The sequence below is a fragment of the Emericellopsis atlantica genome (genome assembly GCF_019669845.1).
Source record: "Emericellopsis atlantica unplaced genomic scaffold F5Z01scaffold_11, whole genome shotgun sequence".
Lineage (NCBI taxonomy): Eukaryota > Fungi > Ascomycota > Sordariomycetes > Hypocreales > Bionectriaceae > Emericellopsis > Emericellopsis atlantica.
In genome coordinates, this window is record NW_025764713.1 from 766,568 (window position 1) to 790,491 (window position 23,924).

The following is a 23,924-nucleotide window of genomic DNA, read 5'->3' on the forward strand; positions in this document are numbered from 1 at the left end:
CTTCCAGTGCGCCATCGGTCCAGTTGTGATTAAATATTAAACCATGTGCCAGTCGTCACTGAACGTATTGTTGATCGTTGGCACTTCACGTACAGAAGCGAACGTACAGGGTAGGCATTATTGAAAGCGGTGAAAACCAGCCCACATTCTGCCGCCATGATGCCGCCGACGCAAGGCTCCCAACGCATGAGGTAAGCTCCGAGCTGCAAGTGCAACAACCAGCATCTCCAAACCGACACATTTTGCCTGCAGACACGTCACAGCAGACCTCACCGGCCACGAGCGAAACAAAGACGACGATAAATACTCCCTCATTTCGAAGGATCGCAGAAGTCCCCTATCGCCGTCATGACGCCCGAAGAAGAGCGCCAGGCTGCCCTCAACTCGTACCGGGCCAAGCTCATCGAGTCTCGAGAGTGGGAAGCCAAGCTCAAGAACCTACGCCTCGAGATCAAGGAGTTACAGAAGGAGTTTGATAAGACAGAAGACAACATCAAGGCGCTGCAAAGCGTCGGCCAGATTATCGGCGAGGTCTTAAAGCAGTTGGATGAAGAACGATGTGAGTTCGAACGGCGCGGCGCACGTAGCTCTGGGGGAACGCGATGCTGATACGTGCCTCTAGTTATTGTGAAAGCATCCTCAGGTCCTCGATATGTCGTCGGATGTCGCAGCAAGGTCGACAAGGAGAAGATGAAGCAGGGCACACGTGTAGCATTGGACATGACGACATTAACAATCATGCGGATGCTGCCCCGCGAGGTCGACCCTCTCGTCTACAACATGTCGCTGGAGGACCCTGGGCAGGTCAGCTTTGCCGGAATCGGCGGCTTGAACGACCAGATCCGCGAACTGCGCGAAGTGATCGAACTTCCGCTCAAGAACCCCGAACTCTTCTTGCGCGTTGGGATAAAGCCGCCCAAGGGTGTCCTGCTCTACGGACCCCCTGGCACAGGCAAGACTCTGCTAGCGAGAGCGGTTGCTAGCAGTCTTGAGACGAACTTCTTGAAGGGTATGCTTTCCGAGGGAACACCAGTCTAGCTGAATTTCAACTAACATGGGTGAAGTTGTCTCTTCCGCCATCGTCGACAAGTACATTGGTGAGTCAGCTCGGCTGATTCGCGAGATGTTCGGCTACGCCAAGGAGCACGAGCCCTGCATCATTTTCATGGACGAGATCGACGCCATCGGCGGACGACGATTCTCGGAAGGCACCAGTGCGGATCGCGAGATTCAGAGAACATTGATGGAGCTTCTCAACCAGCTGGACGGATTCGACTACTTGGGCAAGACGAAGATCATCATGGCAACAAACAGACCCGATACACTTGACCCGGCGTTGCTGCGTGCCGGACGCTTAGATCGTAAGATCGAGATCCCTCTGCCCAACGAGGTCGGCCGGCTGGAGATTCTCAAGATTCACGCCCAAAGCGTGTCGGTGGATGGGGACATTGACTTTGAGAGTGTGGTGAAGATGAGCGACGGTCTCAACGGTGCTGATTTGCGAAACGTCGTGACAGAAGCGTAAGTGTTCCTGGACCCTATGAAAGTGTATAAATACTGACGGCAAGTAGCGGGCTCTTCGCCATCAAGGACTATCGGGAGTCGATCAGCCAGGATGACTTCAACGGCGCGGTGCGCAAAGTCGCCGAGTCCAAGAAGCTGGAGGGCAAGCTGGAGTACCAGAAGCTGTAAGCATAGCATATCACCAGGGCACAGGGAGCGGCGGGTAGGCTGGCGGATAGACAGGGCAGGCGTCCATAGGTCATCTTGTGTGGATGTATAACACAGCGAACGGACGGCTTGGTGCCTTAATTACCACACTGCCAGGGTGTGCATGCTCCTTGAGAGAATCTGATATGTACTCAGTGATGGAAATGGATTTACAGTCAGCCTTGTAAGGCCGGGTTGGGTAGCTTAGTTGGCTCTCAGCCTCTGGGTTCGCGAGAGGATCTGACTGCTTACCAGCCACGTATGCGACTTGAGAGCGGGCGAGCTGATGAAATAAGGAAGAATCAGACCAATTGTGATCTTGTCAATGAACTGTGTGCTGTCGGCTCTTGGGACGAGGCTGCAATTACAAAGGACGTTTATTAGACTCAGGAGACCACATGTTGTCAGTATCTCAATGAGCCTACGATGGCTGTCTGGACTCTGCTTAGGTGATGAACTGGGCCCTCCTTGCATATAGAACCCCTGCAAAGGGTCGACATGGGGACGACACGTGCAGAGAGACCACCAATGCTGATGTGAGCCTTGAGCACTGTGATCAGTAACCTGACCGGCAAATGAGGCTGGCCTTGATATATTTCACTTTACTGTAGATAAACCTCATCACGTTTTGCGTCTTCGTTGGAACAAGGGCAGTTCTCGACGCAGGCCGATGATGATGTTGCTATTCTTAGGGAATCTGGGTGAGGCTGTGCCTTTTTGGAGATCAACTTGGCGGCCCCCCCATGCTGTCACTAGCGCTCGGCAAGAGCCAAGACAAGAATTTGTTGATAACACCTTACCACGTATCCTGTGCATTACCTTTTGGCATCCATGTCCCCAATAACATGATGATCAGGGGAAAGGGGGAATACGAAGACATAGCATCGCGATGATTGGGCGAGGAAATGCAGTGCTGATCAGTGGTTTGTGTGCAACAGTATAGCTCGAGCCTGTGGCTCAAGCAAGTGATTACTCGTTTTCCACGTTGGTACACGACAGAACAAAGCATATTTACGCTGGCACAAGAAAGTTGAACAAGACGCTACCTTAACGAAACATTCGAGTTGCGTGTCCGTGGCACAAGATCCGGAACCTGGTCTGTGAGAGCGGTGTTGCGTACGCCGAGGAAAGTCTCGTGTTGAGGGGTGGATCATCGTCGAGATTCCTCGTCGTGGGGCTGTGATCGATGGGTACCTTACCTTACCTACACCGCACAGGGCGCACTGGACTAAAGATCATGGGAGAATTGAAAAAATTCATGCCCGTGATTCGGGCGGTCTTGTCCTCGGCATAGGTCCGATAGCGTCATTGTTTGCGGGACACTGCGTCTAGCTCTGCTCGTTGCCTTGGCTTTCCCAAGCGGTGCTGGGCAACTGGCACTGGTCAGGTTTTTAGGTTCCGCTGTTGACGGACAAAGGTTGGTTGACAACGCCCCCCTGCCGGGAACCGACCATGATATCGATGGTTTCAAGCTTGAAGCCACTTGTTTGAGGTCTGTCTGCCCACGACAACGTCCAAAGCATTCGGATAGACTAGGGCAATCGTGCAAACCCAATTGCACTAGGCTTCGAGAAAACCTACACGACCACTCGAGTAAGCATTGAAGGAATTCACAAAACGATTGCTCCAGCCGCAATCCAAAAAAAGATATGAGGCTGATGTTTACGGACGGAGGACTGGACTGGAGGCCAGATCTGACGGCTGCGCCCCTCCACTGGCTTTCTTTCAGGGGGGCCCAGCCCCCTGTGCAACTGTTACTGGACTGGACTGGACCCCACCAAGCACCTAGGCCTAGCTTGAGCCTTGAGCCAAGGCAGGTCCTCCGTAGGTGGGTGGGCTTCGAGTCGCGCACCGCAGACACGCGGGTCAATGGAAAGCTTGCCAGGCCCGAACGTGAACAACCCGCTGTCGCTGCCACGGGCAAATAGACTGTTGCCAGGACACTTGCATGATCTGATCCACATGATGCTGATCTCAGCACGGCGTTCGATGTTGGAGCGGGCTCGGTCGAACGAGTACATGAACGAGCTCTCCTCCCCCCCTCCAAGCTGATTCTGCCGTCCATCTCCAGTCCTCCCCTCCATATTATCTCTCCCACCTCACTCCTCCTACACCGTACTCTCGCTTCTACCTCTCTGTGATACCCTCTCGCCAGACTCGCTTCCGTCGTCCTCACGCCAGACGACTGACTGATCTTTGGTTTCTCGTTTCTATTCTACTGCGAACTTCCGCCATCTTCTAAACACAGACACAATGTGGTAAGTACACACAGACACCTTGACCGCCCATTGCAGCCCTGCGATCCAGAAGCACCACCGCCTTTCTGCCCCGCCCTCACCTACCTGGCACTTTGGGAGCAGAGAGCACAGCGCGGCGGGGAGGCGGTGGGCAGAAGGAGGCGGAAGTGATGGGCCAATTCCTCAGCTCGGACAGGTTGGCTAACACAGGCGTCTTGACAGTGGCATTTTTGGTTACATCAACTACCTGGTCGAGAAGGACCGCAAATTCATTCTCGACACTCTTGTCAATGGTCTCTCCCGCCTCGAGTACCGTGGTTACGACTCGGCCGGTCTAGCTGTCGATGGCGACAAGAAGAAGGAGGTGCTGGCCTTCAAGGAGGTCGGCAAGGTGGCCAAGTTGAAGAAGCTCATTGACGAGGCCGACATCGATCTCGAGCAGGTGTTTGATTCGCATGCTGGTATCGCTCACACCCGTTGGGCCACCCACGGTCCCCCCTCGACCACCAACTGCCACCCTCACCGTTCCGACCCCACCTGGGAGTTCACCGTCGTGCACAATGGTATCATCACCAACTACAAGGAGCTCAAGACCCTCCTCGAGAGCAAGGGCTTCCGCTTCGAGACCGAGACCGACACCGAGTGCATTGCCAAGCTCACAAAGTACATCTACGACCAGCAGCCCAAGATCGGCTTCACCGACCTTGCCAAGATGGTCATCCAGGAGCTCGAGGGTGCCTACGGTCTCCTGGTCAAGTCTGTCCACTACCCCCACGAGGTTGTCGCCGCCCGCAAGGGTTCGCCTCTCGTGATCGGTGTCAAGACCGAGCGCCGCATGAAGGTTGACTTTGTCGACGTCGAGTACTCGGACGACAAGTCGGCCCTCCCTGCCGAGGCTGCCTCCCACAATGTGGCCATCAAGAAGACCTCGGACCTCTTGAGCCCCAACCCCAACCTGCTCGGCGCCCCCGACAAGTCGCTCCTCCACCGCTCGCAGTCGCGCGCATTCATGACGGACGACGGCATGCCCATGCCCACCGAGTTCTTCCTCTCCTCCGACCCGTCCGCCATTGTCGAGCACACCAAGAAGGTCATGTACCTCGAGGACGACGACATTGCCCACATCCACGAGGGTTCCCTCAACATCCACCGTCTCAAGAAGGCCGATGGTAGCTCTAACGTCCGCACCATCCAGACTCTTGAGCTCGAGCTCCAGGAGATCATGAAGGGCAAGTTCGACCACTTTATGCAGAAGGAGATCTTTGAGCAGCCCGAGTCCGTCGTCAACACCATGCGTGGCCGTCTCGATGCCGCCAACAAGACCGTCACCCTGGGTGGTCTGCGCTCCTACCTGCCCACCATCCGCAGGTGCCGCCGCATAATATTCATTGCCTGCGGTACCTCGTACCACTCCTGCATGGCTGTGCGTGGTATCTTTGAGGAGCTCGCCGAGATCCCCATCGCGGTCGAGCTGGCCTCGGACTTCCTCGATCGCCAGGCACCCGTCTTCCGCGACGACACCTGCGTCTTTGTGTCGCAGTCTGGCGAGACGGCCGACTCGCTCATGGCCCTGCGCTACTGCCTGGAGCGTGGCGCACTGACCGTCGGTGTCGTCAACGTCGTCGGTTCCTCCATCTCTCTCCTCACCCACTGCGGTGTCCACATCAACGCCGGCCCCGAGATCGGTGTTGCCTCCACCAAGGCCTACACGTCGCAGTTCATCGCCATGGTCATGTTCGCCCTGTCCCTGAGCGAGGACCGTGCCTCCAAGAAGGCTCGCCGCGAGGAGATCATGGATGGCCTGGCCAACATCTCGGGCCAGATCAAGCAGATCCTCGAGCAGGACAGCGCCATCAAGGATCTGTGCAAGGCCACCTTCCAGAACCAAAAGTCGCTCCTCTTGCTGGGACGTGGCAGCCAGTTCTCGACCGCCCTTGAGGGTGCGCTCAAGATCAAGGAAATCTCCTACCTTCACTGCGAGGCCGTCATGTCCGGTGAGCTGAAGCACGGTGTCCTGGCTCTTGTCGACGAGAACCTCCCCATCATCATGATCCTGACCCGCGACGACCTCTTCAAGAAGTCGCTCAACGCCTACCAGCAGGGTAAGTCACACGGCACTCTCAAAACGCATCGTGCCATCAGCTAACAAGACTAGTCATTGCCCGCTCTGGCAAGCCCATTGTCATCTGCAACCCGAACGACGAGGAGTTCAAGTCCTCCGAGGCCGAGAAGATTGAGATCCCCCGCACCGTCGACTGTCTGCAGGGTCTCCTCAACGTCATCCCTCTCCAGCTGATTGCCTACTGGCTGGCTGTTCTCGAGGGTCTCAATGTTGACTTCCCCCGTAACCTGGCCAAGTCGGTCACTGTCGAGTAAGCGTGGCAGGGCGTCTCGCACCCGACGGCTGGCCGTCGACCGTTCCACCGAGGGAACGTTTGGGCACAAGGTTTCTGTGGCGGGATGTATTTCATTATTGGGAGGAAAGACGGAGTTAGGTTGCAAAATGTCCAGTCGTCCATGGGACACTGTTTGGTATTGGTATGCACAGCGATATTGGCTCTTTAGACGGGTGTATCTTGAGGGCTACTGATCCCTGTAAATTTGGATGCAACGATTCTACGATACATGACTTGTACTGATTCAATTTACGTGAGATGGCTGATTTGATTCAATCTGAATGGAGTGAGACGTGCAACATCACAAGTGCGATAAGCGAAGATAAGATAAGATAAGGCTTCAGCAGACGGGCCGGGGTCGTTCAGTGGGGCAAGGGCGGTGTGCGTCCAAAAAATCCCATGGACCGGCAGAATGTAACATCCCACCTGGGATTTCGCCCAAAATTTTGAGCGACACCTCCAACCAAGGCTGCTGCTCCACCGCCAGCAGTACAGTATCCCAACTCAACCAAAAGTCATTGTCGCAACAGCAGGATGGCAGGCACAGTGAACAAGCCGGGTAGTATGTGATATGATGCACGGACCTTCTTACCAAGGAAATTGAAAGCTGACGACACCACAGAGCCCAACTCGAAGCGCAAGCCCACTCGCCTTCGCAACAAGATCCAGAAAGCCTCGCTGGCCAAGCAACGCAAGGAACGCAAGCAGGCCAAGAAGAACCCCGAATGGCGCTCCAAGCTCAAGAAGGACCCGGGCATCCCCAACCTGTTCCCCTACAAGGAGAAGCTGCTCGAGGAGATTGAGGAGCGCAAGCTGAAGAAGGCAGCCGAGGCGCAGAGGCGCAAGGAGATGGTCAAGGCTGCCAAGACAGGCGTTACCAAGGATGGCGACGAGGAAATTCTGGAAGACGTGGCCGAGGGCGACGACGTCGAGGCCGAGGAGGACGAGGACATGGACATGGAGGTGGACGAGAGCAACCCCATGGCGGCGCTGATTGCGAGCGCGCGACGAGCGGCCGAGGACTATGACCGCAAGCTGGCCGACGATGATGTGATGGAGGACGAGTCGAGCGACGAGGAGGAGAATGAAGACAACCGCGTGACGGCCGGCCAGGCGTCCTCGCGCAAGACGTACGACAAGGTCTTCAAATCAGTGGTCGAGCAGGCCGATGTCGTCCTGTACGTGCTCGACGCGCGCGACCCCGAGGGCACACGTTCCCGGGATGTCGAGAGGAGCGTCATGGCCGCTGCGTCGGGCGGTAAGCGTCTGATCCTCGTCATCAACAAGGTCGATCTCGTGCCGCCCAAGGTCCTGCGGGACTGGCTGGTCTACCTACGACGGTACTTCCCGACCCTGCCCCTCTGCGCATCCAACGCTGCGCCCAATGCGCACACCTTCAACCATCGCGACCTGACCATCTCGAGCACCTCAACGGCGCTGTTCAAGGCGCTCAAGAGCTTCGCGGCTAGTAGGCAGCTCAAGCGTGCCGTGTCGGTTGGCGTCATTGGCTACCCCAACGTGGGCAAGTCGTCCGTCATCAACGCCCTGCTGAGCCGGATGGGTGGCAAGGGCGCCTCGGCGGCCAGGGCGTGCCCGGCGGGTGCCGAGGCGGGTGTGACGACGAGCATTCGCCAGGTCAAGATTGACAGCAAGCTCACACTCCTCGACTCCCCCGGTGTCGTGTTCCCCTCGTCGACGGGCAGTCTGGTGTCGGTGAAGAACGCCACCGAGGCGCACGCTAACCTGGTGCTCCTCAACGCCGTGCCCCCGAAGCAGATTGACGACCCCATCCCGGCTGTGAATCTGCTCCTCAAGAGGTTGTCTGCCACGCCGGACCTCGTGCAGAAGCTGTTGAAGGTCTACGACATTGCGGCCCTCATGCCGAACCAGGCGGATGGCGACGTGACAACAGACTTTTTGGTGCAGGTCGCGCGGAAACGAGGCAGGCTTGGACGCGGCGGCGTACCGAATCTCGGCGCCGCAGCCATGGCTGTCGTGACCGACTGGAGAGACGGTCGCATCCAGGGCTGGGTCGAACCCCCCGTCCTGCCGGTCGAGTCGTCTGCCGAGGCGGCGGCCAAGCCGGTTGACAAGGTTGTCTCAGGGGAGGAGGTTTCTGCGGCGGACCAGAAGCAGATTGTCACGGAATGGGCGGCTGAGTTCAAGCTCGACGGGCTGTGGGGTGACGACGCCCTCAAGGCTGACGATGCAATGGAGCAATAGAGTGGGAATGGAGAGGGGGGAAGCATAAGTAGCTCATGACTTCTTTACGAGTTTGGCGTTTAGGTTCACCGGGAAAATACAGGCTCTTCTTCTTGATGTTCATTTCTTTCTTCCATTGTATTTTCTCTTTGTGACTCTTTGATTTTGGTAATATCCTCCACGTCTATGCACTAGTCAACTCCATCTTGACGCCTCTCTTGCCCGTCATTTCATCCTTCTCGTCATGGACTCTAACCCTGACCTTCTGGAAGAGTTCCACAGTCACCTCCCTGCTGCCCTTGGTCTTGAGCGTGTAGTTCTCCGCGTCAAACTCGCTGTCCGGCTCTGGCTCCGCGAGGTCTCGCAACCTGATGAGGCCCTCGATACCGAAACGGGGCACGAGAACGACGAAGCCGTTGCTGAAGATCTTCATGACAAAGGCGTCCTCCTCGGCCACCTGGCCCTTGAGGGCTTGGCCGACATAGTACGCGATGCTGGCGCGACCGGCCATTTGGGCGTTACGGTGGCGGACGTTGATGTTCTTGCACACAGCCTCCAGACGTCCCCGGCTTCGGACAGTCGGGTGCACGGCCTCGTAGTTGATAGCCGCGGCCAGCTGCCTGTGGGCGACGAGATCGGCGTATCGACGGATGGGCGATGTGAAGTGGGTGTAGATCTCCGAGGCGAGACCGTAGTGCCTGAACTCGGGGTAGGACTGCGTGCCGGAGCAGAAGTACTCGGCACTCATCATGCAGCGCGTAGCCATGATGCGCACGAGGGTGTTGAAGAAGGGCTCTTTGGGATCGACACACTCATCCAGCGAATCGGCCACGGCCTTGGACGAGTCGGAGCGCAGCTCCAGGCCGCGCTTGACCTTGAGCTGGTTGGAGAGCTCGTCAAAGTTCGTCTTGGGCGGCGCGGCGTGGCGGCGGAGGATGGCCGTCTGCGGGAACGCCTCGTAGATCTTGGCGGCGACGCTGATGTTGGCGAACAGCATGAACTCTTCGACCAGGGAGTTGGTGTCAAGGAGCGCCTTGGTCTTGACGTCAATGGGCCCGCTCGTCTCCGACTCGGTCTGCACCTTGACTTCGGGCGACGACAGGCTGAGGGCGCCGGCGTCCATGCGCTTCTGCTTGAGCTTCTTGGAGAGCATGAGGAGCATGCGCATGCCGTTTGTCAGGTCGTCCTGCTGCGAGGCATCGTCGATGCGCAGCTGCGCTTGTTCGTAGCTGAAGGCCTCGCGCGAGGCAATGACAGACTTGGTGAAGCGCACGTTGACAATGTCGGCGTTGTCGTTCAGCTCCCAGAGCACGGAGAAGGCGTAGCGCTCCACGTAGGGCTTGAGGGAGCAGAGGTCGGTGCCGAGCAGGGGCGGCAGCATGTCAATGCGCTTGTCGACGAGATACACCGTGGTGCCGCGGATGCTGGCCTCCGTGTCCATGGCGTTGGCGGGCTTGACAAAGTGAGAGACGTCGGCAATGTGCACGCCCACCTCAAAGTTGCCGTTGGGCAGCTTCCGCGCGTGCAGGGCATCGTCAATGTCCTGACACCCTGGGGGGTCGATGCTGCAGATGAGGAGGTTCCGGAGATCTTCTCGGTCGCGCCAGCCAGGGTCGTCCGTGCTGGCGGGTACTTTCCAGCCATGGCCTTCGCTAGGCAGACAATCGAGGACGGTCTTGGGGAACGGTCTGTACTGTACATCCCACTCGAGCAGCAGGGCCTCCGTCTCGGCGGCCTTGGTCTCGAGCTCACCCAGTGAGCGGATAAAGTGTCCTGTGGGATGCCTCGAGTCTCTCTCCCATGCATCGATGGCCACGAGCAGACGCTTGCCCATGAGCTCTGACGCCTGGCGGGTGCGCAGGCGGATCTTGGGGATCTTCTTGTCCATGGGAATGAGGAAGACGTTGTCCATGCGTCGCCCTTGCGTGGACCCCTTACTAGCTGACGAAGGGTCGATGTGGCCGACATACTGGCGCCAATTGCGCTTGATGATACCGACCACCTTGGCAGTGGGCTGAGGTCCGCCTTCAGACTTGACCTTGTGCGTTTTCTTGACCTCCTCTTGCAGGGCCTTGCGCTCCTTCTCGGACACGAGGTCCTGGGATTCCTCTGCATCGGCACCCTCGTTCTTGGTGATGGCCTCTTCCTCGATGATTTTGGTAGAGGGTTCCTTCCACTGGTCCTGCGGCAGGACCTCCACGACGACAAGATCGCCGTCGACAGCGCGGTTGATGTTCTCGCGACCGAGCACGAGCAGCGCCTTGGGGAAAGCAGGCACCTTGATGGACCCTTCGAGGTAGTTGTACGGCGAGACGTTGAAGATGCCCTGATGCATCAACCCTGCCTTGACGCCCGTCATCATTCTCGATGTTGTAAAGTGCTCGGGGTACAGCATCTGCCCTGGTTTCTTGAAACCACCGGAGCTCTGCACGTCGGCGACCATGTCCAGCAGTTTATCACTATCCTCCAGCGTCTCCACGTACTGTCTCAGCGATGCGGCGTGGAGTCCTTCTGCCTTGGCCTTGCGTAGGTTCTCCTGGTCGTCAGACAACATGACCACGGCGGGGATGTTTTTCGCCTTGGTCTGTGCCAGATGCTGCCCGTACCACTTTAGAGCTTGCCGCACAGCGCGGTCATTCCTGTCGTTGACGGTCTCGTCAGGGTCGCGGTTGACAAACGTCTCCTGGCGGAAGTCGTTGAAGAAGACATAGAAGCGCTTGTCCTCGCTCTTTGTCAAGCCGAGGAGACGGTTATACAGCGGCAACGACCTGTTCTGTAGCTCCTCGAGGACTGTCTGCAAGATAATGACGTCGTAGAAGGAGGAGCTCTGCTCAAACAAGTCCATCGCGTTGAGGAGAGCATTTGTATCTGGCATCAGGTAGTGGCCCTGAGGGAAGCTCTTGGTCCCTGCTGGCTTCTCAGAGAGCACAAAGGGCTGGACTGGCAACAGGTTAGTCAACGGGGTTCCAGAGATTTTGAGAGACACATTACCCTCATTGGCTGCATTCCGAGGTGCGCTCTGCAAGCATGCCTTGCAGAGCTTCGACGAGCATGGAATATCGGTTCGGAGATAGACTTCTCTCACAATCTTCTGGACCTTGCCACTCCGCGTGGACCGCACATACGTTTTGTTTGAGATGTTGGATCCGAATGTATCGCCTTCGGCACTTCGTTTTAAGCTCGTCATGGTGTAGATGGCCCAGCAGACCTTGTGAGGATGTGATATGAGTGAGTTTGCAACGAGCTTGAATTTGCTAGGCGATGAAAATGATGATGACCAAAGTGAAGAGACCCACTCTATTTCTTATCGATAACGACTGATGTCGGAGACTTTTGACCAAAGGCTTCGGTCAACGTGATTTTGACTCAATACATCCATCCTCATGGCCTTTCGGAGGTGTTGATGCGATTGACTCATCCAGACTCTCCTTCGCCCGGCTTTTCTGAGGGCTGGTCGTCGTAAATTTCCGACGCCTGTGAACGATACACAGCACACCAAGTACATGTACACATCATGTATACGTTTGAAGCGTCATCATGCTTTTGGCGACAGACTTTAATTCTTCCGTTTCCTTCTTCCGAGGGAAACAGATACTGGCCACCGAGATGATTTGGCGAACAGCAGCATGTAGAAAAGGTTCTGAGGAAACGCGGCAACAATCTTCTTCAGTTTCTACTCGAGCGCCCCCCACGACGCAAATACAGTGCTCGTACATGTACTTTGCTTACCCGTGCTCTCAGGATATGCAGGAATACTACGTACCCTACCGGGGTCAGACAGGATAGAAAGCTCCAAGGAACACGTTCCAATCATGGCCTCGTTACCTTCAGTCTTTTCCAATTTACCCATTCCCTCCCTACCTTCAGCATCAGCCTTAGCACCAGCCATGCCGACACTATCCTTTCACCCCAGTCCGTCGTCGCTGACAGCACGGCTTGAGCGTGTCACATACAGTCGACCTGACTGCTCTGCAGCTCTGCGTGGCTTCTCGCTACCGCAGCACCTCGGTAACGATGTGGTCCGGCTTGCGCTTGTGGCCGGAATCCGTAGACACGTTGACCTTGCGCGTCTTCCCGAGCTCGCCGATTTGTGCGCTTACAGCAGCGCCCAGAACGTCTTCGCGCGAGCTCGCAACGCGAGGCTCATCATGAGCGGCGAAATCCCTGCGCAAGACATGATGGGCGAAGATTGCCTCCCATACTGTATCTGGCACCCCGAAGTAGCTACCGAGGACACATATAGGGCTCTGGCCACTCAATACCCCAGCATGAAGTACCAGGTCGGGCGAGCGTGCGCAGTGGGTGGCTATATTGACCTATACCGCGAGCTGAATCTTCTCCCTGATACGTCCATCGCCGAAGAGGCTCGGGAAAACGGGGGCGTGCAGGGCGCGCGGGAAATTTACCACTTGATCATGGCCACACCAACCCGCTACAAAGTCATGGATGACTATACGCGAAAGATCAGCAGTTCTCCTCGTGCTGGTGCACAACTCAACGCCGACACGGCCGTCATCGCCAGCATGAAATCGACTAGAAAGCATTCCGCCGACTTTCCTGCGCACTGGAGACCTTTTAACATCAGCGAGGACTGGGGCATCGCCGAGAAAAGTGTCTCCCCGAAACCTGCAGCACTTGGTTCTGCAGAGATGGAACTTATCGACGGCCCTCTGCCACCTGATCTGCCAACAATGAACAAACATCTGCTCATTCTCATGGCTGCATATATGGGCAATGTCGACCGTTATGCTCGCTTACGTCGGCCCTGGCCAGTCAAGGCGGAGCTCAAGTGCCTCCTGCGCGGCATCTACCACAGCACCTTTATGGCGACGTGGCTTGCCAGGAACGATAGCATTGTCATTGCCGTGGGACGGCATCCAAGCGATATCAAGGCACTACGGCGGGCGATACACGCACGTCGTGTCATGAATAACGACATAGCCCACATCACAGCTCGCAACGAGGCAGGACAATGGATTGTGCCAGACAATGAGCTGCCATATTGGACCTGGTACCCTACAATGCCCCAGCGCCAGGTTATGGCGCGTCTCGCTCAGCTCCGTCCCACCATGGCGGCAGCCTGCTTGCGAGTGTGCATCGCCGCCAACTATCGTGAGGACTATGAAGAAATCATAAATCTACCTGGCGTAGTACCAGATTCGGCCATGCAGTTCGAGGCCGGGCTACACGGCTGGGGAGACTACTACGCAGAAGACATTCTGCGCCGACAAGAGGCATTGGGAATCAAGCATCTGGCCGCTGACTCGAACTGGGAGTGGAAGGAGATGGACCCCTGGCGCGAAGGTAACCCGAGTAGCGTGGAGCTCTTGGGCGAGTTGAGGGATTGGCACGAGGCGGTGAGCTCAGGACAAGATGGTGGGATGTACGAGGGGATGGGATTGGAGACGGGGAGGATCGAGCTATGGATGAGCTGCCCCCCTTGGGTTCGAGATGCAGCGAGGACAAGCAAGTATGGGTTCCTCGCGGATGTGAGCAGCGCCGTTTTCCACGAAGAGTCCAAGAAGCCGAAGCTAGATGATAGGACATAGGTTTCCGCCTTGGTTGCATTGAATTCAGCGGACTGCTCTCAGCAGTTCGCAATCCAATCTCTCAAGTCTTGCTATCATGATCTTGCTGTTCTACTTCTGCTCGTGCCAAGACTGGACGTGCTTGAATTGTTCTGCATTCGAAAAGTCTACAGTGAACCTGAGCCGCCGTACCTTGGTGTTCTTGGCTCGTGTCGTTGCTAGCGAGATCAAGTGTCTCTCGCAACGACTTGCCATATTTCCATAGCAGGTTTCAGGACAATGGATAGCCGATATTTCGAACAACACTCACCCTTTCGGCCAGACTAAGACGATGAAGTTTTACAACAGCTCCTTTACTTTATGTAGAAGGACCCACTCTTCAGATATAATCATATTGGTGAGGTAGGTAGTGGCTAGGTTCAGTCGGAGCTTAGCCTGGCTCAGTCTACTCGTAGAAGCGGCACTACTTAGGTACTTTACATCCGTTTAAAAATCCGGATGGTCACATCTATCTTCCTGGCGAAAAAGTGGCTCATCGTAGCAAGGCCCCGGAAATCCGAACACTCAACTGTCCTCGAACACGAGACCCATGTTGGTCGGAGAGCGGCGAGATTGGACGCGAACACGCGGGTGCGGCGCAGCAGATGGAGATGCTCGCGTTGGGACAGGGAAAGCTGACGTCGTTGCGTTTGCTCAAGGCAGCAGTGAGATGACGAACTGAACTCTCACCCCTTTTCAGAGACGCGTTGCGTAATGTGATTACCGCGTATTGATCGAGCACCGCATCATAGCAATGCGCAGATGACAGAAAGAGGAGAAGCTGATGATGTCGTTTGCGTAGGTCATGTCGTGAGCGCATGACCATGCGACTCCCGCAGCGAAGAGGCAAGACACGCTCTGGCAGAAGCGTCTCACATGACAAATGCGGCTGTGAGTCACTTTGGAACCAGCACCGTTTTGAACGGAGATCGCGCGACGCCTCTAATTAGTCAAATGGTTCACGCCTGGCGTCAGCCAACATGGGCATCAACGCCCCTGGTCTGGGGTCGGCAGCCGATCGCTCCCGTCGCTCGCCCCTCACACACAAAGGAGCGCGCGACACTACTGCAGTGGTGGACTGGGCGGCATGCGGCCGCCCATGATGACCTGCTTCATATCAAGATTGTCATTACTATTATGGTGCTTGCTCGTTGAGCTTCGGTTATACGTATCACCAACGACTGGACGTTTCCGCCGCTTCCGGAGATATTGATTATCGCCCAAAGTCCATGTCCGCATCGAGGAGCATAACGGAGTCTTGTGGCATGGACTTGGTAGCAGCCTCAGGTTCAGGTTCCCCGTACCTCCGTACAGACAAGAGCAATGATTAGTACTATTAATTATAGGTGGAGTATATCATTATCATTACAGGATAGCTGAGCGACGCGAAACACGGCTCGCTGAACCTTGGCTTGACGCTATCGCCAATTCCGGCGACTGGACAAACATGCGGGGTTCGATCCCGTTGTCCTAATCACGGAACCGCTCACACCTCCGAGGTCCGACAGCAACAGCCTCTGGACGGTCTGGTCGAGATAAGAGACGAACAATTGTCAAGGAGCGTCAACATGAAATAATAAGCAAGGGACATGTAGGCACTACGGCATTTGCCGTCTTGATGCTGTCATTAGTTACGAAACAGAGCTTCAGGACTTTGCTGGACCTTCGAGAGAGGGCCAAGAGGTCCAAGACCCCTTTATATGCTATCAGAGTCAACAGACGAGTCGCGACCATCCCGAGGCTATTGATGTTTCGATCGCAAGTGAGCTCTTTGCTCTTCATTCAACTTTCTGTGAGACAACGAAAGGTCCTCAACCGCACAAGGACCTCGGAGCTGTTAGACACTCAGATGATTCCTATAGGAAGGAAAATGTCCAAGTATAACTGACCTCTTTACATGTAGCTGCGTTTGACGGCACTACCTCCAAGTGCTGGACGTAATCTTATGCAAATGTGGATGAATCACTGGAGAATCCTGCTCCGGGAAAAAAACTCTCGTTTTAATTAACAAGTAGTTCATGTCTTGTGCTTCGAGCAGTTATTCAGCTGTTTATCAGCAAGTTTATCTACAGACATGGACCTGGGGGTTCAGAAACACTGGGAAGTGATTCCCCTACTACAACCATTTCTAGACGCGATAGAATATTACATGAACGAGCTCGTGATTACTTGCTTGAAAATGCAATGCATATGAGATAAATGGGCACATACATGGATATCATACTATTTGATCATGGCTGACTTGCATATGCCATGCAGAAGCTTGATGCATGGAGCAGCGCAGGCTGCCACGCTGGGGAGGTCGTTTCAAGCTTGATATGATGGATGTGGTTGTCCCCTTCCATCCATGTCTCTTGTCCCTACGAGTGGTGCTTGCTAATTCGTGCAGCAATGTACGTACAATACGTCCATCAGGCCGCTGCGGCAGACCGAGAACTGGCTTGCATCAATGTCATCAAGATGGCGCAGGTGATTGGCGGCTGCCGCGGCTGCCCAATCAGCCGTCTAGGTTGGGCATCGTATAGCTCCGCCAAAGCCCGGCCGTTCAAGCCTGAAATCTGGATTTGATTCGTCGGACGGTTTCGGCGCGCGTGAGTGGGATTTGGTGAATACGTGTTAAGTTAGGACATGGAGGCTTGACGATCTTCGCCCCAGCGATTTGATTTAACTTAAGAAACGACAAAAGATAGACGACATACATCATCTGCCTCTGCTTGTCACGCAGTAATACTTCGCATTATCCTTATTCAAAGTCCAGCAGTTGCTTGCTGCACTGCGCACTCAAGACAGTGCGTGGCTATTGCTCACTGATTACCTGCATAGGCCCCCCCGCTCCGTGAATGATACCAGGGACTTACAGCGACATGAGTGGTCCATGTCGTTCTTGCCCGTCCGTCCGTGCCTTCCACAAGCCTGCCTTGTACCTTAGCTTGCCTGCCTGCCTTGGCCTGGCTTGACACGGCCTGCCTGCAGCCTGCCCAGTGCCAACTGCCCATCTCCGTCTTCCCACATCCAGACCACCAGGCTCATTCGGCCCATGCATGGAATGACTTTCATTCACATTGATGGAATTGGGCTCCGTCGCGATCTCTTTGCAGCGCGAGACGACAATGCTGCCAACATCGCCAAAACTGCTTTCCACCAGCGCTACGGATACTAAGGGACCGGAGCTATATTCAATCAGCAGGTAGGTCATTGGTGGCGAAATCCGTTCCCAGCAGATGCTGATTCAATGTCGTCTTGTTGATTATCCAAGTTTAGCGGCACCCCAGTTCCGAAGAACGCGGCGCTAATTACGCCTAGCTCGCCATCAGGCTTGGATTCGTAACGGTCATTGTAACGGTTCGTCCAGGTCGACTGTGTCAATTCAATTGCAGCAACGGCACAGACGCACGCACGAGTATCGCTACCAACGAGCCATCTGTGTCTTGGAACGTTTCGAGCTTCGAAGAGAAGGACGGATCCCGATCGCTCCGTTCGACCCAGCGCATTGCCATTCAGCTACACCCCGTTGCCCTTCCCTGTCCAGGGTCACCACACGGCCAGACTTTCTCCTCTCCACCAACACCACCATCACCTACCACCACCACCACACCACGCTTCGGGACAAGAGCCTCGCAGCGATCGTCTTTCTTGGTGCGACTAGCCAGTCAACTGTTTTAGGCGCGGCGATTCCATCAATACTATCGTCAGTCCAACTCTCCAAGGTCAGCCACGGGGGAAGCTTTGTCCGTTTGTCGCTCAGCCGGCCCAGCCCAGCACAAGTAGGCGCCACTTGCGCTCCGAGCTTCTCCACAAGTTCGCGTGCTTGCTTGCGACACAAGCACCGCGCGCGTGTGCACCATCCAAGCGACCACCATCCATCATCAACACTACGTACCGGATCGCATCGCATTGCGTCGCGGTCGTTTATACACAAGACACATCACACCCTGGGACAGCGCGACTCCAAAGTCCGCAGAAGCACACACTTTTGAAGTAAGTGCTGATGTACTTCACGCCCCTACCATCATCTGCATTTCTCAGCAGCATCGTCGGTCGCACCCAAGGCACCGCCACCCTCATCATCATCACTGTGATTACTGCCATCAACTCCATTGCGCCGCATCGTCGCGCGTGCTTGACTCGCCCTTGTTGCAAGTCGCAAAGCCCTCTTTTCATATTTCACCCAAAAATCTATACCTTGGCAACCACAGCGACACCAGAATCTTTCGCTGGGTCGTCTTTCTCATTGTCACTTCAGCTCTCCCACTCAAGCACTGTCATCATCATCATCATCATCGTCACACACACACACACAGATGCGGGCGCACGCGCATTGTTCAACGCTCGACTAAATACTGATATCCTACTCACAGACTGTCGGCTTTTTCTTGATCCCATTGGATATACCCTCTTGAAAGGTAAACAGCCATCCCGTTTCTTTACTTCCTCCCCCATCTCCCCTCTTTGCGCCTCCGCCTCAGTCCCGCGTCCCTTAGTTCCATCATCGCGTCGCGTATCCGTCCCCCTCAAGACGGCCAAAAGGCATGGCTCGAACACTTCTTTCATGTTGACGCCCCTGTCCACGCTGTTTTTTTGGCATTTTCCTTTGGTCGCATCCACGCCTGGGCATGATCCCAACAGCCTGGGTTCATCCCTCCCGCCACCTTTGTCGTCGTCATCAGTTGTCATCGAGGGCTATGCCAGGCTTGGTCGCGCCAGGCGCACGGGCGCAGTGATGTGCTTTGCCAAGCTGCTTTAACACTGCTGCTACAACGACCCAGACAGACAACTTGTGCGTTTCGCGCAAGTGTTGAGATGTTTCGTTGGGTATAACCGCTTGATCAATGTCGTCTATAGCTTGCTGCAGCACCAGCAGCTGTATGCGCCTCCACACACACTGCCGCGCGCGCACACACACCCAAGGGAAGCACCACACCACAAGTGCCCACCATCATCGGACAGGACCCATTCGCAGCCTGCGTCTAGCCGTTGCAGCGGCCTTGTCGCTGGGTCGGGTCAACATATTCCAACACCGACTGGTTGCTTCTGGCTTGTCAGCCTCGGGATCGGCTTTAGGAGCTGTTCATTGTATGCACGCTTGATCCTGCGGAGGTCTGTCATGCCTGCCCATGTGCTGCATCATCGTCAATACCCCAGGTTTCGCCAGCCCAACTATAACACGACACGTCGCCAACCCGTCACATCGTCAACCTCCACATCACCGTCGGCTTGGGTCGTCCCTGGCCGTCATGTATGCCGCCCGCCGTGATGGCGCCGATAGTGGCACCATTGATCCCGCCGCGCTCAATTCCCCTGGTGAGTACCTGACTCTTTTACTCTCATCCTGCCATGTGTCAGTCCAGGCCCTCACCACCATCCCATTCAACATCCTCCACCCCTCCACCACCACAACAGCAACTGTCCCACCCCCATATCGCCATTCCTCCCGGCCGGGTCTTGTATGTTGTCGGCCTCCAAGACGGGGCCTGTGCCCATCACAGCCCGAGCTCCGTTTCGGGCCTCACTTTTCACCCATGTCCCATCGTCTGTCCCACGTCAAGGCATGGCCCATGGTGTCGCTGTCGGCCAGCCGCCTGACACCATGTACCTGCTATAAGCTAGATGAAAGCCAGATGTATATTAATCATTACGTCTAGCGGAAGCCTTTCTGTGTTTATATTGATATGAGTTTGTAATCCATACTAATACTATTTGCAGGTTCGTCATCGCCGCAGCTCCGTGTTGCAAAGCATGTGGCATCCGGAGCGCCGGTACCTGAGCTGCGTATGTGGTCTGCCTGCTGCAACATGGCACAAGGTTTCAACTCGAAAGACTGAGCTACAACCTGACTTCACTGGCGTTTGCCTTTTACGATAGGCTTTGGCTTGAAAATGGACTGCTCGGCAAAACTTCAAGTGAAGCTAACACGGATTTGTTCATGCAAGCATGCGCGACGCGTCCGACAGCTCTTCGCGTTTCTTCTTTCTCGCGCCTGGCTGATATTGTTCGACTCTGATTTTTACACTCGCAGTTCGAGCACTGGCTGATACCACGTGTCTAGGCTACTCAGCATCTCCCAAACGGAACCTTGCGAAACCTATATCATCTGGCAACGCCACGGTAGGCGGCCCATCAGGACACCACAGACCATCGGCCATGTCGCAGTTACCGCCCCACCATACACAGGGGCAGGATCATACCATCCCTCCCCAAGTGACGCAGACCTATGTGCCGCCGCCAGCTCCGGCTGCGCCGGCGCCAAAACCGGCGGCCAAGACTGTGAAGGCTCTGCCCACTGTCAGAGACCACACGACTGATCAACTGAACGAGGCACATGATGAGTATATTCCTCGCGAAATCGACGAGTTTGGCGAGAAGAAGGTCATGGCCAACGGGACCCTTCTCGGGAACAGGCAGTACCGCTGCCGCACCTTCCTCGTCCCTAACCGCGGGGATAAGCTGTTCATGCTGGCTACCGAATGTGCGCGAGTTCTAGGGTATCGTGATTCTTACCTGCTCTTCAACAAGAACAGGTCTCTTTTCAAGATCATTGCCACCCAGCAGGAGAAAGATGATCTGGTACAGCAGGAGATCTTGCCCTTTTCATACCGCTCGAGGCAGATCGCCATCGTTACAGCGCGGTCGATGTTCCGGCAGTTCGGCAGCAGAGTGATCGAGGGTGGACGACGGGTGCGGGATGATTATTGGGAACAGAAAGCGCGCAAACAAGGATTTACGGAATTGGATGCAGCCGGCGAGAAACGGCCAGGAGCAGCCAAGGCGAGGGAGCAAGCTGAGGCGGCACAGAACAATGTCATGCTTCCCGGTACCCACACGGAGATTGTCTACAACAACAACCCGGCTGCGTTTCCTGCAGGCCCTCCCCAGCCTCCCATTCTTCAACCAGGTATGATGGGAGCACCACACGGAACCGTTCCAAGGATGCCTGGATTAACTAGCGGATCAGAACTCATGGACACGCGGCCTCGTGACTATAGCGGCATCGTCAAGGGCGGACCTCGCCAGGAGATTACCGGTCCTCCGTATCAAGATCAGACGCGGCCTACCTCTCTCAGCGAGATTGGCTCACAGGCCACGCACGCCAACGACTTTAGCCGCTCCATCAACCAGGCTCGCGACATGCGCACCGACTACCTTCAGGGAAGCTGGCGACGACCTCACGAGCAGCCGTCCTCCGGTCTTGCGCAGGGGGTTGCGTCCGATACGACCATCCCGACATCGCGACCCACGACGTCCCCTCACGCCACAGCTAGCAGCATCACACAGCCTCCAATCACATCGCAGAGCCCGCAGATGATGATGACGAACCCGCCGTATACGCAGTCGCTACATGCACACAACCAGCCGCCTATGCGATGTACGTATACGTCTACCATGGCAAGAAAATGTCTGTGCTAATATGTTCCCAGCTGGATCTACAGGCAGTGTCGGCCAGGGTGCTCCTAACTACAGCTACCAGCCTGGCCAGGCCATGTGGTCGAACCCGCAGCAGCAAGGCTACGGCAGCTACACAACGCAGCCTCAACATGCGTCGCAGTCGCCAGCACCACAGCTCCGCCAGCCAAGCGGACAAATGCAGCAGGGCATGCAATTCCCTGGTATGGGCGGCATGCAATACGGGGCAGGTAACATCTACCCTGCTGATCAAACCCCGAGAGGCTACATGCCCCAGGGGTCGCCGACCCAGCCACAGCAATGGTCCGGACAGCAGCACTCGCAGCAGCAGCAGCAATGGTGGCAGCAGAATCAGCCACAGCATCCCCAGTAATTCATGGCCGAGCCACGATTCAGTCGGACTTGTCGGACTTGGCTGGCAACGACACAGCCAGTGCGGCGAGGGGTTGGCCTCTTGCGTGGCTGGATTACTTCTTGATACCCCTTCTTTTGCGGATTTAGGGTGGTTGCTTTTCTTCTTCTTCCTTGCACGGTCTTGTATGGTGGTTTGTTCCGGGGCCTGACGGGTGTCGGTCTTGGACTCAATGGTTTTTTTTTTTTTTTGGTTGAATGTGCAGGAGTCAGATGGCTTGGACAACACACGCTTCCTTGGGTCTTGTTGGAGATGTGGGTCTTTTTCTTGGTTATAACGCTTATTATTTCTGATGTTCCGAGATTGTCGGTTTATGACCTGGATCCTGTTTGTTGCAGCGTTCTGTCTTGTGGGCACGGAACAAGACGTCCTCCTCTTAGTCTAGTTGTATAGCTCTATGCTGGGCGGTCTTGTCAACCAGTGCTAATTTACGTACTATGCTTCCCGCGCGATTTGGATTGTACTCGTCAAAGCATGAGTACAGCATGCTGTGATGACCAGCTCTCACACACGTGCCCATGTGCCCCCCAGTGAGCACGACGCCAGGGGTGAACCATGACAGGAGGGTGGTTGCACCGTCCGGATCGCTGGATCGCAACCTGATCTTACTATGACCACACCACACCACGACACGTCCAATGTCGAGTGCCGAGGGAACCCCTCTGCACGACTTCATATTCACGACTTCCACTGCAGAAGCTGCGACACGTGGTAGTCCTACATGTGACACGCATGCGCGTAACCGCCGTAGCTGCTTTCCTATTCTCAATCACTCTCCTCCCCGTCCAAGGCCTCATCTCTCTGAGCCCGTTTCACCTCGTCTCCGTCATCCAGCCTCATCTCATCGGCACTCTCCGCCCTCGTCTCGTCCTCGTCATTGTCCTCGTCCTCGGGCACATCGTCATCGTCGTCGTCGTCCTCTGGCACGGGCGCCTCATCCTCCGTCTCGGCATCGTCTTCGTGCTCCTCCGGCGCGGACACTGTGGGGTCCACGCGCGGCTTCTTGCTGGTGTGCTGCTCCGGCAGCGAGATGGTTGAGTCCTCGCCGCCACCACCACCGGGCTGGGTCATGGAGACGTCGGCGGAGCCGGTCGGTGCGCCCTTGGACGCCTTGACCTTGGCGCGGTACGATGTGCGCTTCTCCGTCTGTATCTGGTTGAATTCTGTGGTGAGGTGCATCAGTATATGATCATGTAGAATGAAAGTGAGAGCACCAAGGGTAATGAGAAGGTGCAGGGAGAGAGAGACGTACTGGCAAATTCAGCTTCGACGCGGGCGCGTAGGAACCCGAACTCTGTGTCTTCGAGGGCTTTGAAGACGTCGGCTGGTGAGATTGTCTTCTTGTTGGCATTGACTGTGTGCTCGTTCGCACTGCGGAGTGTCAGCTCGTTGCTTTCACTCCAAACACACGCATCTCTAACATGATAGAGTATGCCCGGGGAACTATGGATAACGCACTATGAGGCTAGGTAGTTGACAAAGACTGTCGTGCTTTTGCTCATTGCCAGCACAGCGTTGGCTTGAATCTGCGTATTAGGCGGTAGCACGCCCTTGGCGAGCCTGGTGATGATGCTTTTCGGTAGTGAGAGGTCCTACTCATTCATCCCTCCGGTTAGCATGCTGCTCAGCGGTGACACGACTTGGGATTGCCTGTTTCGGATCACTTGGTAGGTCCGTAGTAAAGGAGAAATGCATACCTCGATAGCGTATGTGTCCTTGTCGCGTTTCTCGCCGCCCTCCTGATGGGACTCTGTGGGCGTCCCGGCTGCTGCCGCTGGCGCTGTCGTGGGTGCGGGTTCCACGTGCGCTGGCGCCGACTGGTCGCTTTGTGATGGTGTTGCCTCTTGCACATCGTCTTTCAGCGCGAATCGAGCTGTTGAGACATCGGACTTGCGCGGCGCAGCCGGTCCTGCTGGGTCGGACTTGCGAGGAGGCATTGTGGGCTCAGTCTGGCCAGGCGAAGTAGGTATGTCTGTGTGGTCGGCACAAAGATCCGTTT

The 23,924-nt window shown here is 55.8% G+C and overlaps 8 protein-coding genes across 8 annotated transcripts; 6 read left to right on the forward strand and 2 right to left on the reverse strand.

Moving 5' to 3' along the window:
- Window positions 1-348: 348 nt before the first annotated feature.
- On the forward strand, window positions 349-1,692 carry F5Z01DRAFT_620713 (proteasome regulatory particle subunit Rpt4; the record flags this gene model as incomplete). Its single annotated transcript, XM_046261153.1, has 4 exons — window positions 349-559; window positions 623-1,009; window positions 1,065-1,521; window positions 1,572-1,692. The coding sequence occupies 4 exons, from the start codon at window positions 349-351 to the stop codon at window positions 1,690-1,692; spliced, it is 1,176 nt and encodes a 391-aa protein (XP_046119070.1).
- Window positions 1,693-4,117: 2,425 nt separating this feature from the next.
- F5Z01DRAFT_681179 (uncharacterized protein) lies at window positions 4,118-6,323 on the forward strand (the record flags this gene model as incomplete). The annotated part of the gene is made up of 3 exons (XM_046265663.1): window positions 4,118-4,180; window positions 4,207-6,049; window positions 6,103-6,323. 3 exons carry the CDS (start codon window positions 4,118-4,120, stop codon window positions 6,321-6,323), a joined length of 2,127 nt encoding a protein of 708 aa, XP_046119071.1.
- A 277-nt stretch (window positions 6,324-6,600) lies between these two features.
- F5Z01DRAFT_76348 (P-loop containing nucleoside triphosphate hydrolase protein) lies at window positions 6,601-8,648 on the forward strand. The gene is made up of 2 exons (XM_046267122.1): window positions 6,601-6,905; window positions 6,966-8,648. The coding sequence occupies exons 1-2, from the start codon at window positions 6,878-6,880 to the stop codon at window positions 8,564-8,566; spliced, it is 1,629 nt and encodes a 542-aa protein (XP_046119072.1). The 5' UTR covers window positions 6,601-6,877; the 3' UTR covers window positions 8,567-8,648.
- Window positions 8,649-8,654: 6 nt separating this feature from the next.
- Window positions 8,655-11,813, reverse strand: F5Z01DRAFT_743034 (uncharacterized protein). Its single transcript, XM_046266883.1, has 2 exons — window positions 11,537-11,813; window positions 8,655-11,485 (listed from the first exon to the last, which is right to left on the reverse strand). Exons 1-2 carry the CDS (start codon window positions 11,730-11,732, stop codon window positions 8,730-8,732), a joined length of 2,952 nt encoding a protein of 983 aa, XP_046119073.1. The 5' UTR covers window positions 11,733-11,813; the 3' UTR covers window positions 8,655-8,729.
- A 619-nt stretch (window positions 11,814-12,432) lies between these two features.
- On the forward strand, window positions 12,433-14,094 carry F5Z01DRAFT_620662 (uncharacterized protein; the record flags this gene model as incomplete). The annotated part of the gene is made up of 1 exon (XM_046261150.1): window positions 12,433-14,094. The coding sequence occupies one exon, from the start codon at window positions 12,433-12,435 to the stop codon at window positions 14,092-14,094; it is 1,662 nt and encodes a 553-aa protein (XP_046119074.1).
- Window positions 14,095-17,671: 3,577 nt separating this feature from the next.
- On the forward strand, window positions 17,672-19,103 carry F5Z01DRAFT_76797 (uncharacterized protein). The gene is made up of 2 exons (XM_046267123.1): window positions 17,672-17,800; window positions 17,867-19,103. Exon 2 carries the CDS (start codon window positions 18,101-18,103, stop codon window positions 18,854-18,856), a length of 756 nt encoding a protein of 251 aa, XP_046119075.1. The 5' UTR covers window positions 17,672-17,800; window positions 17,867-18,100; the 3' UTR covers window positions 18,857-19,103.
- A 243-nt stretch (window positions 19,104-19,346) lies between these two features.
- On the forward strand, window positions 19,347-21,886 carry F5Z01DRAFT_620668 (chromatin remodelling complex Rsc7/Swp82 subunit-domain-containing protein; the record flags this gene model as incomplete). The annotated part of the gene is made up of 3 exons (XM_046261151.1): window positions 19,347-19,585; window positions 20,244-21,475; window positions 21,528-21,886. The coding sequence occupies 3 exons, from the start codon at window positions 19,347-19,349 to the stop codon at window positions 21,884-21,886; spliced, it is 1,830 nt and encodes a 609-aa protein (XP_046119076.1).
- An 804-nt stretch (window positions 21,887-22,690) lies between these two features.
- On the reverse strand, window positions 22,691-23,862 carry F5Z01DRAFT_673690 (histone-fold-containing protein; the record flags this gene model as incomplete). The annotated part of the gene is made up of 4 exons (XM_046264958.1): window positions 22,691-23,088; window positions 23,178-23,296; window positions 23,384-23,517; window positions 23,623-23,862. 4 exons carry the CDS (start codon window positions 23,860-23,862, stop codon window positions 22,691-22,693), a joined length of 891 nt encoding a protein of 296 aa, XP_046119077.1.
- Between the last annotated feature and the right edge of the window lie 62 nt (window positions 23,863-23,924).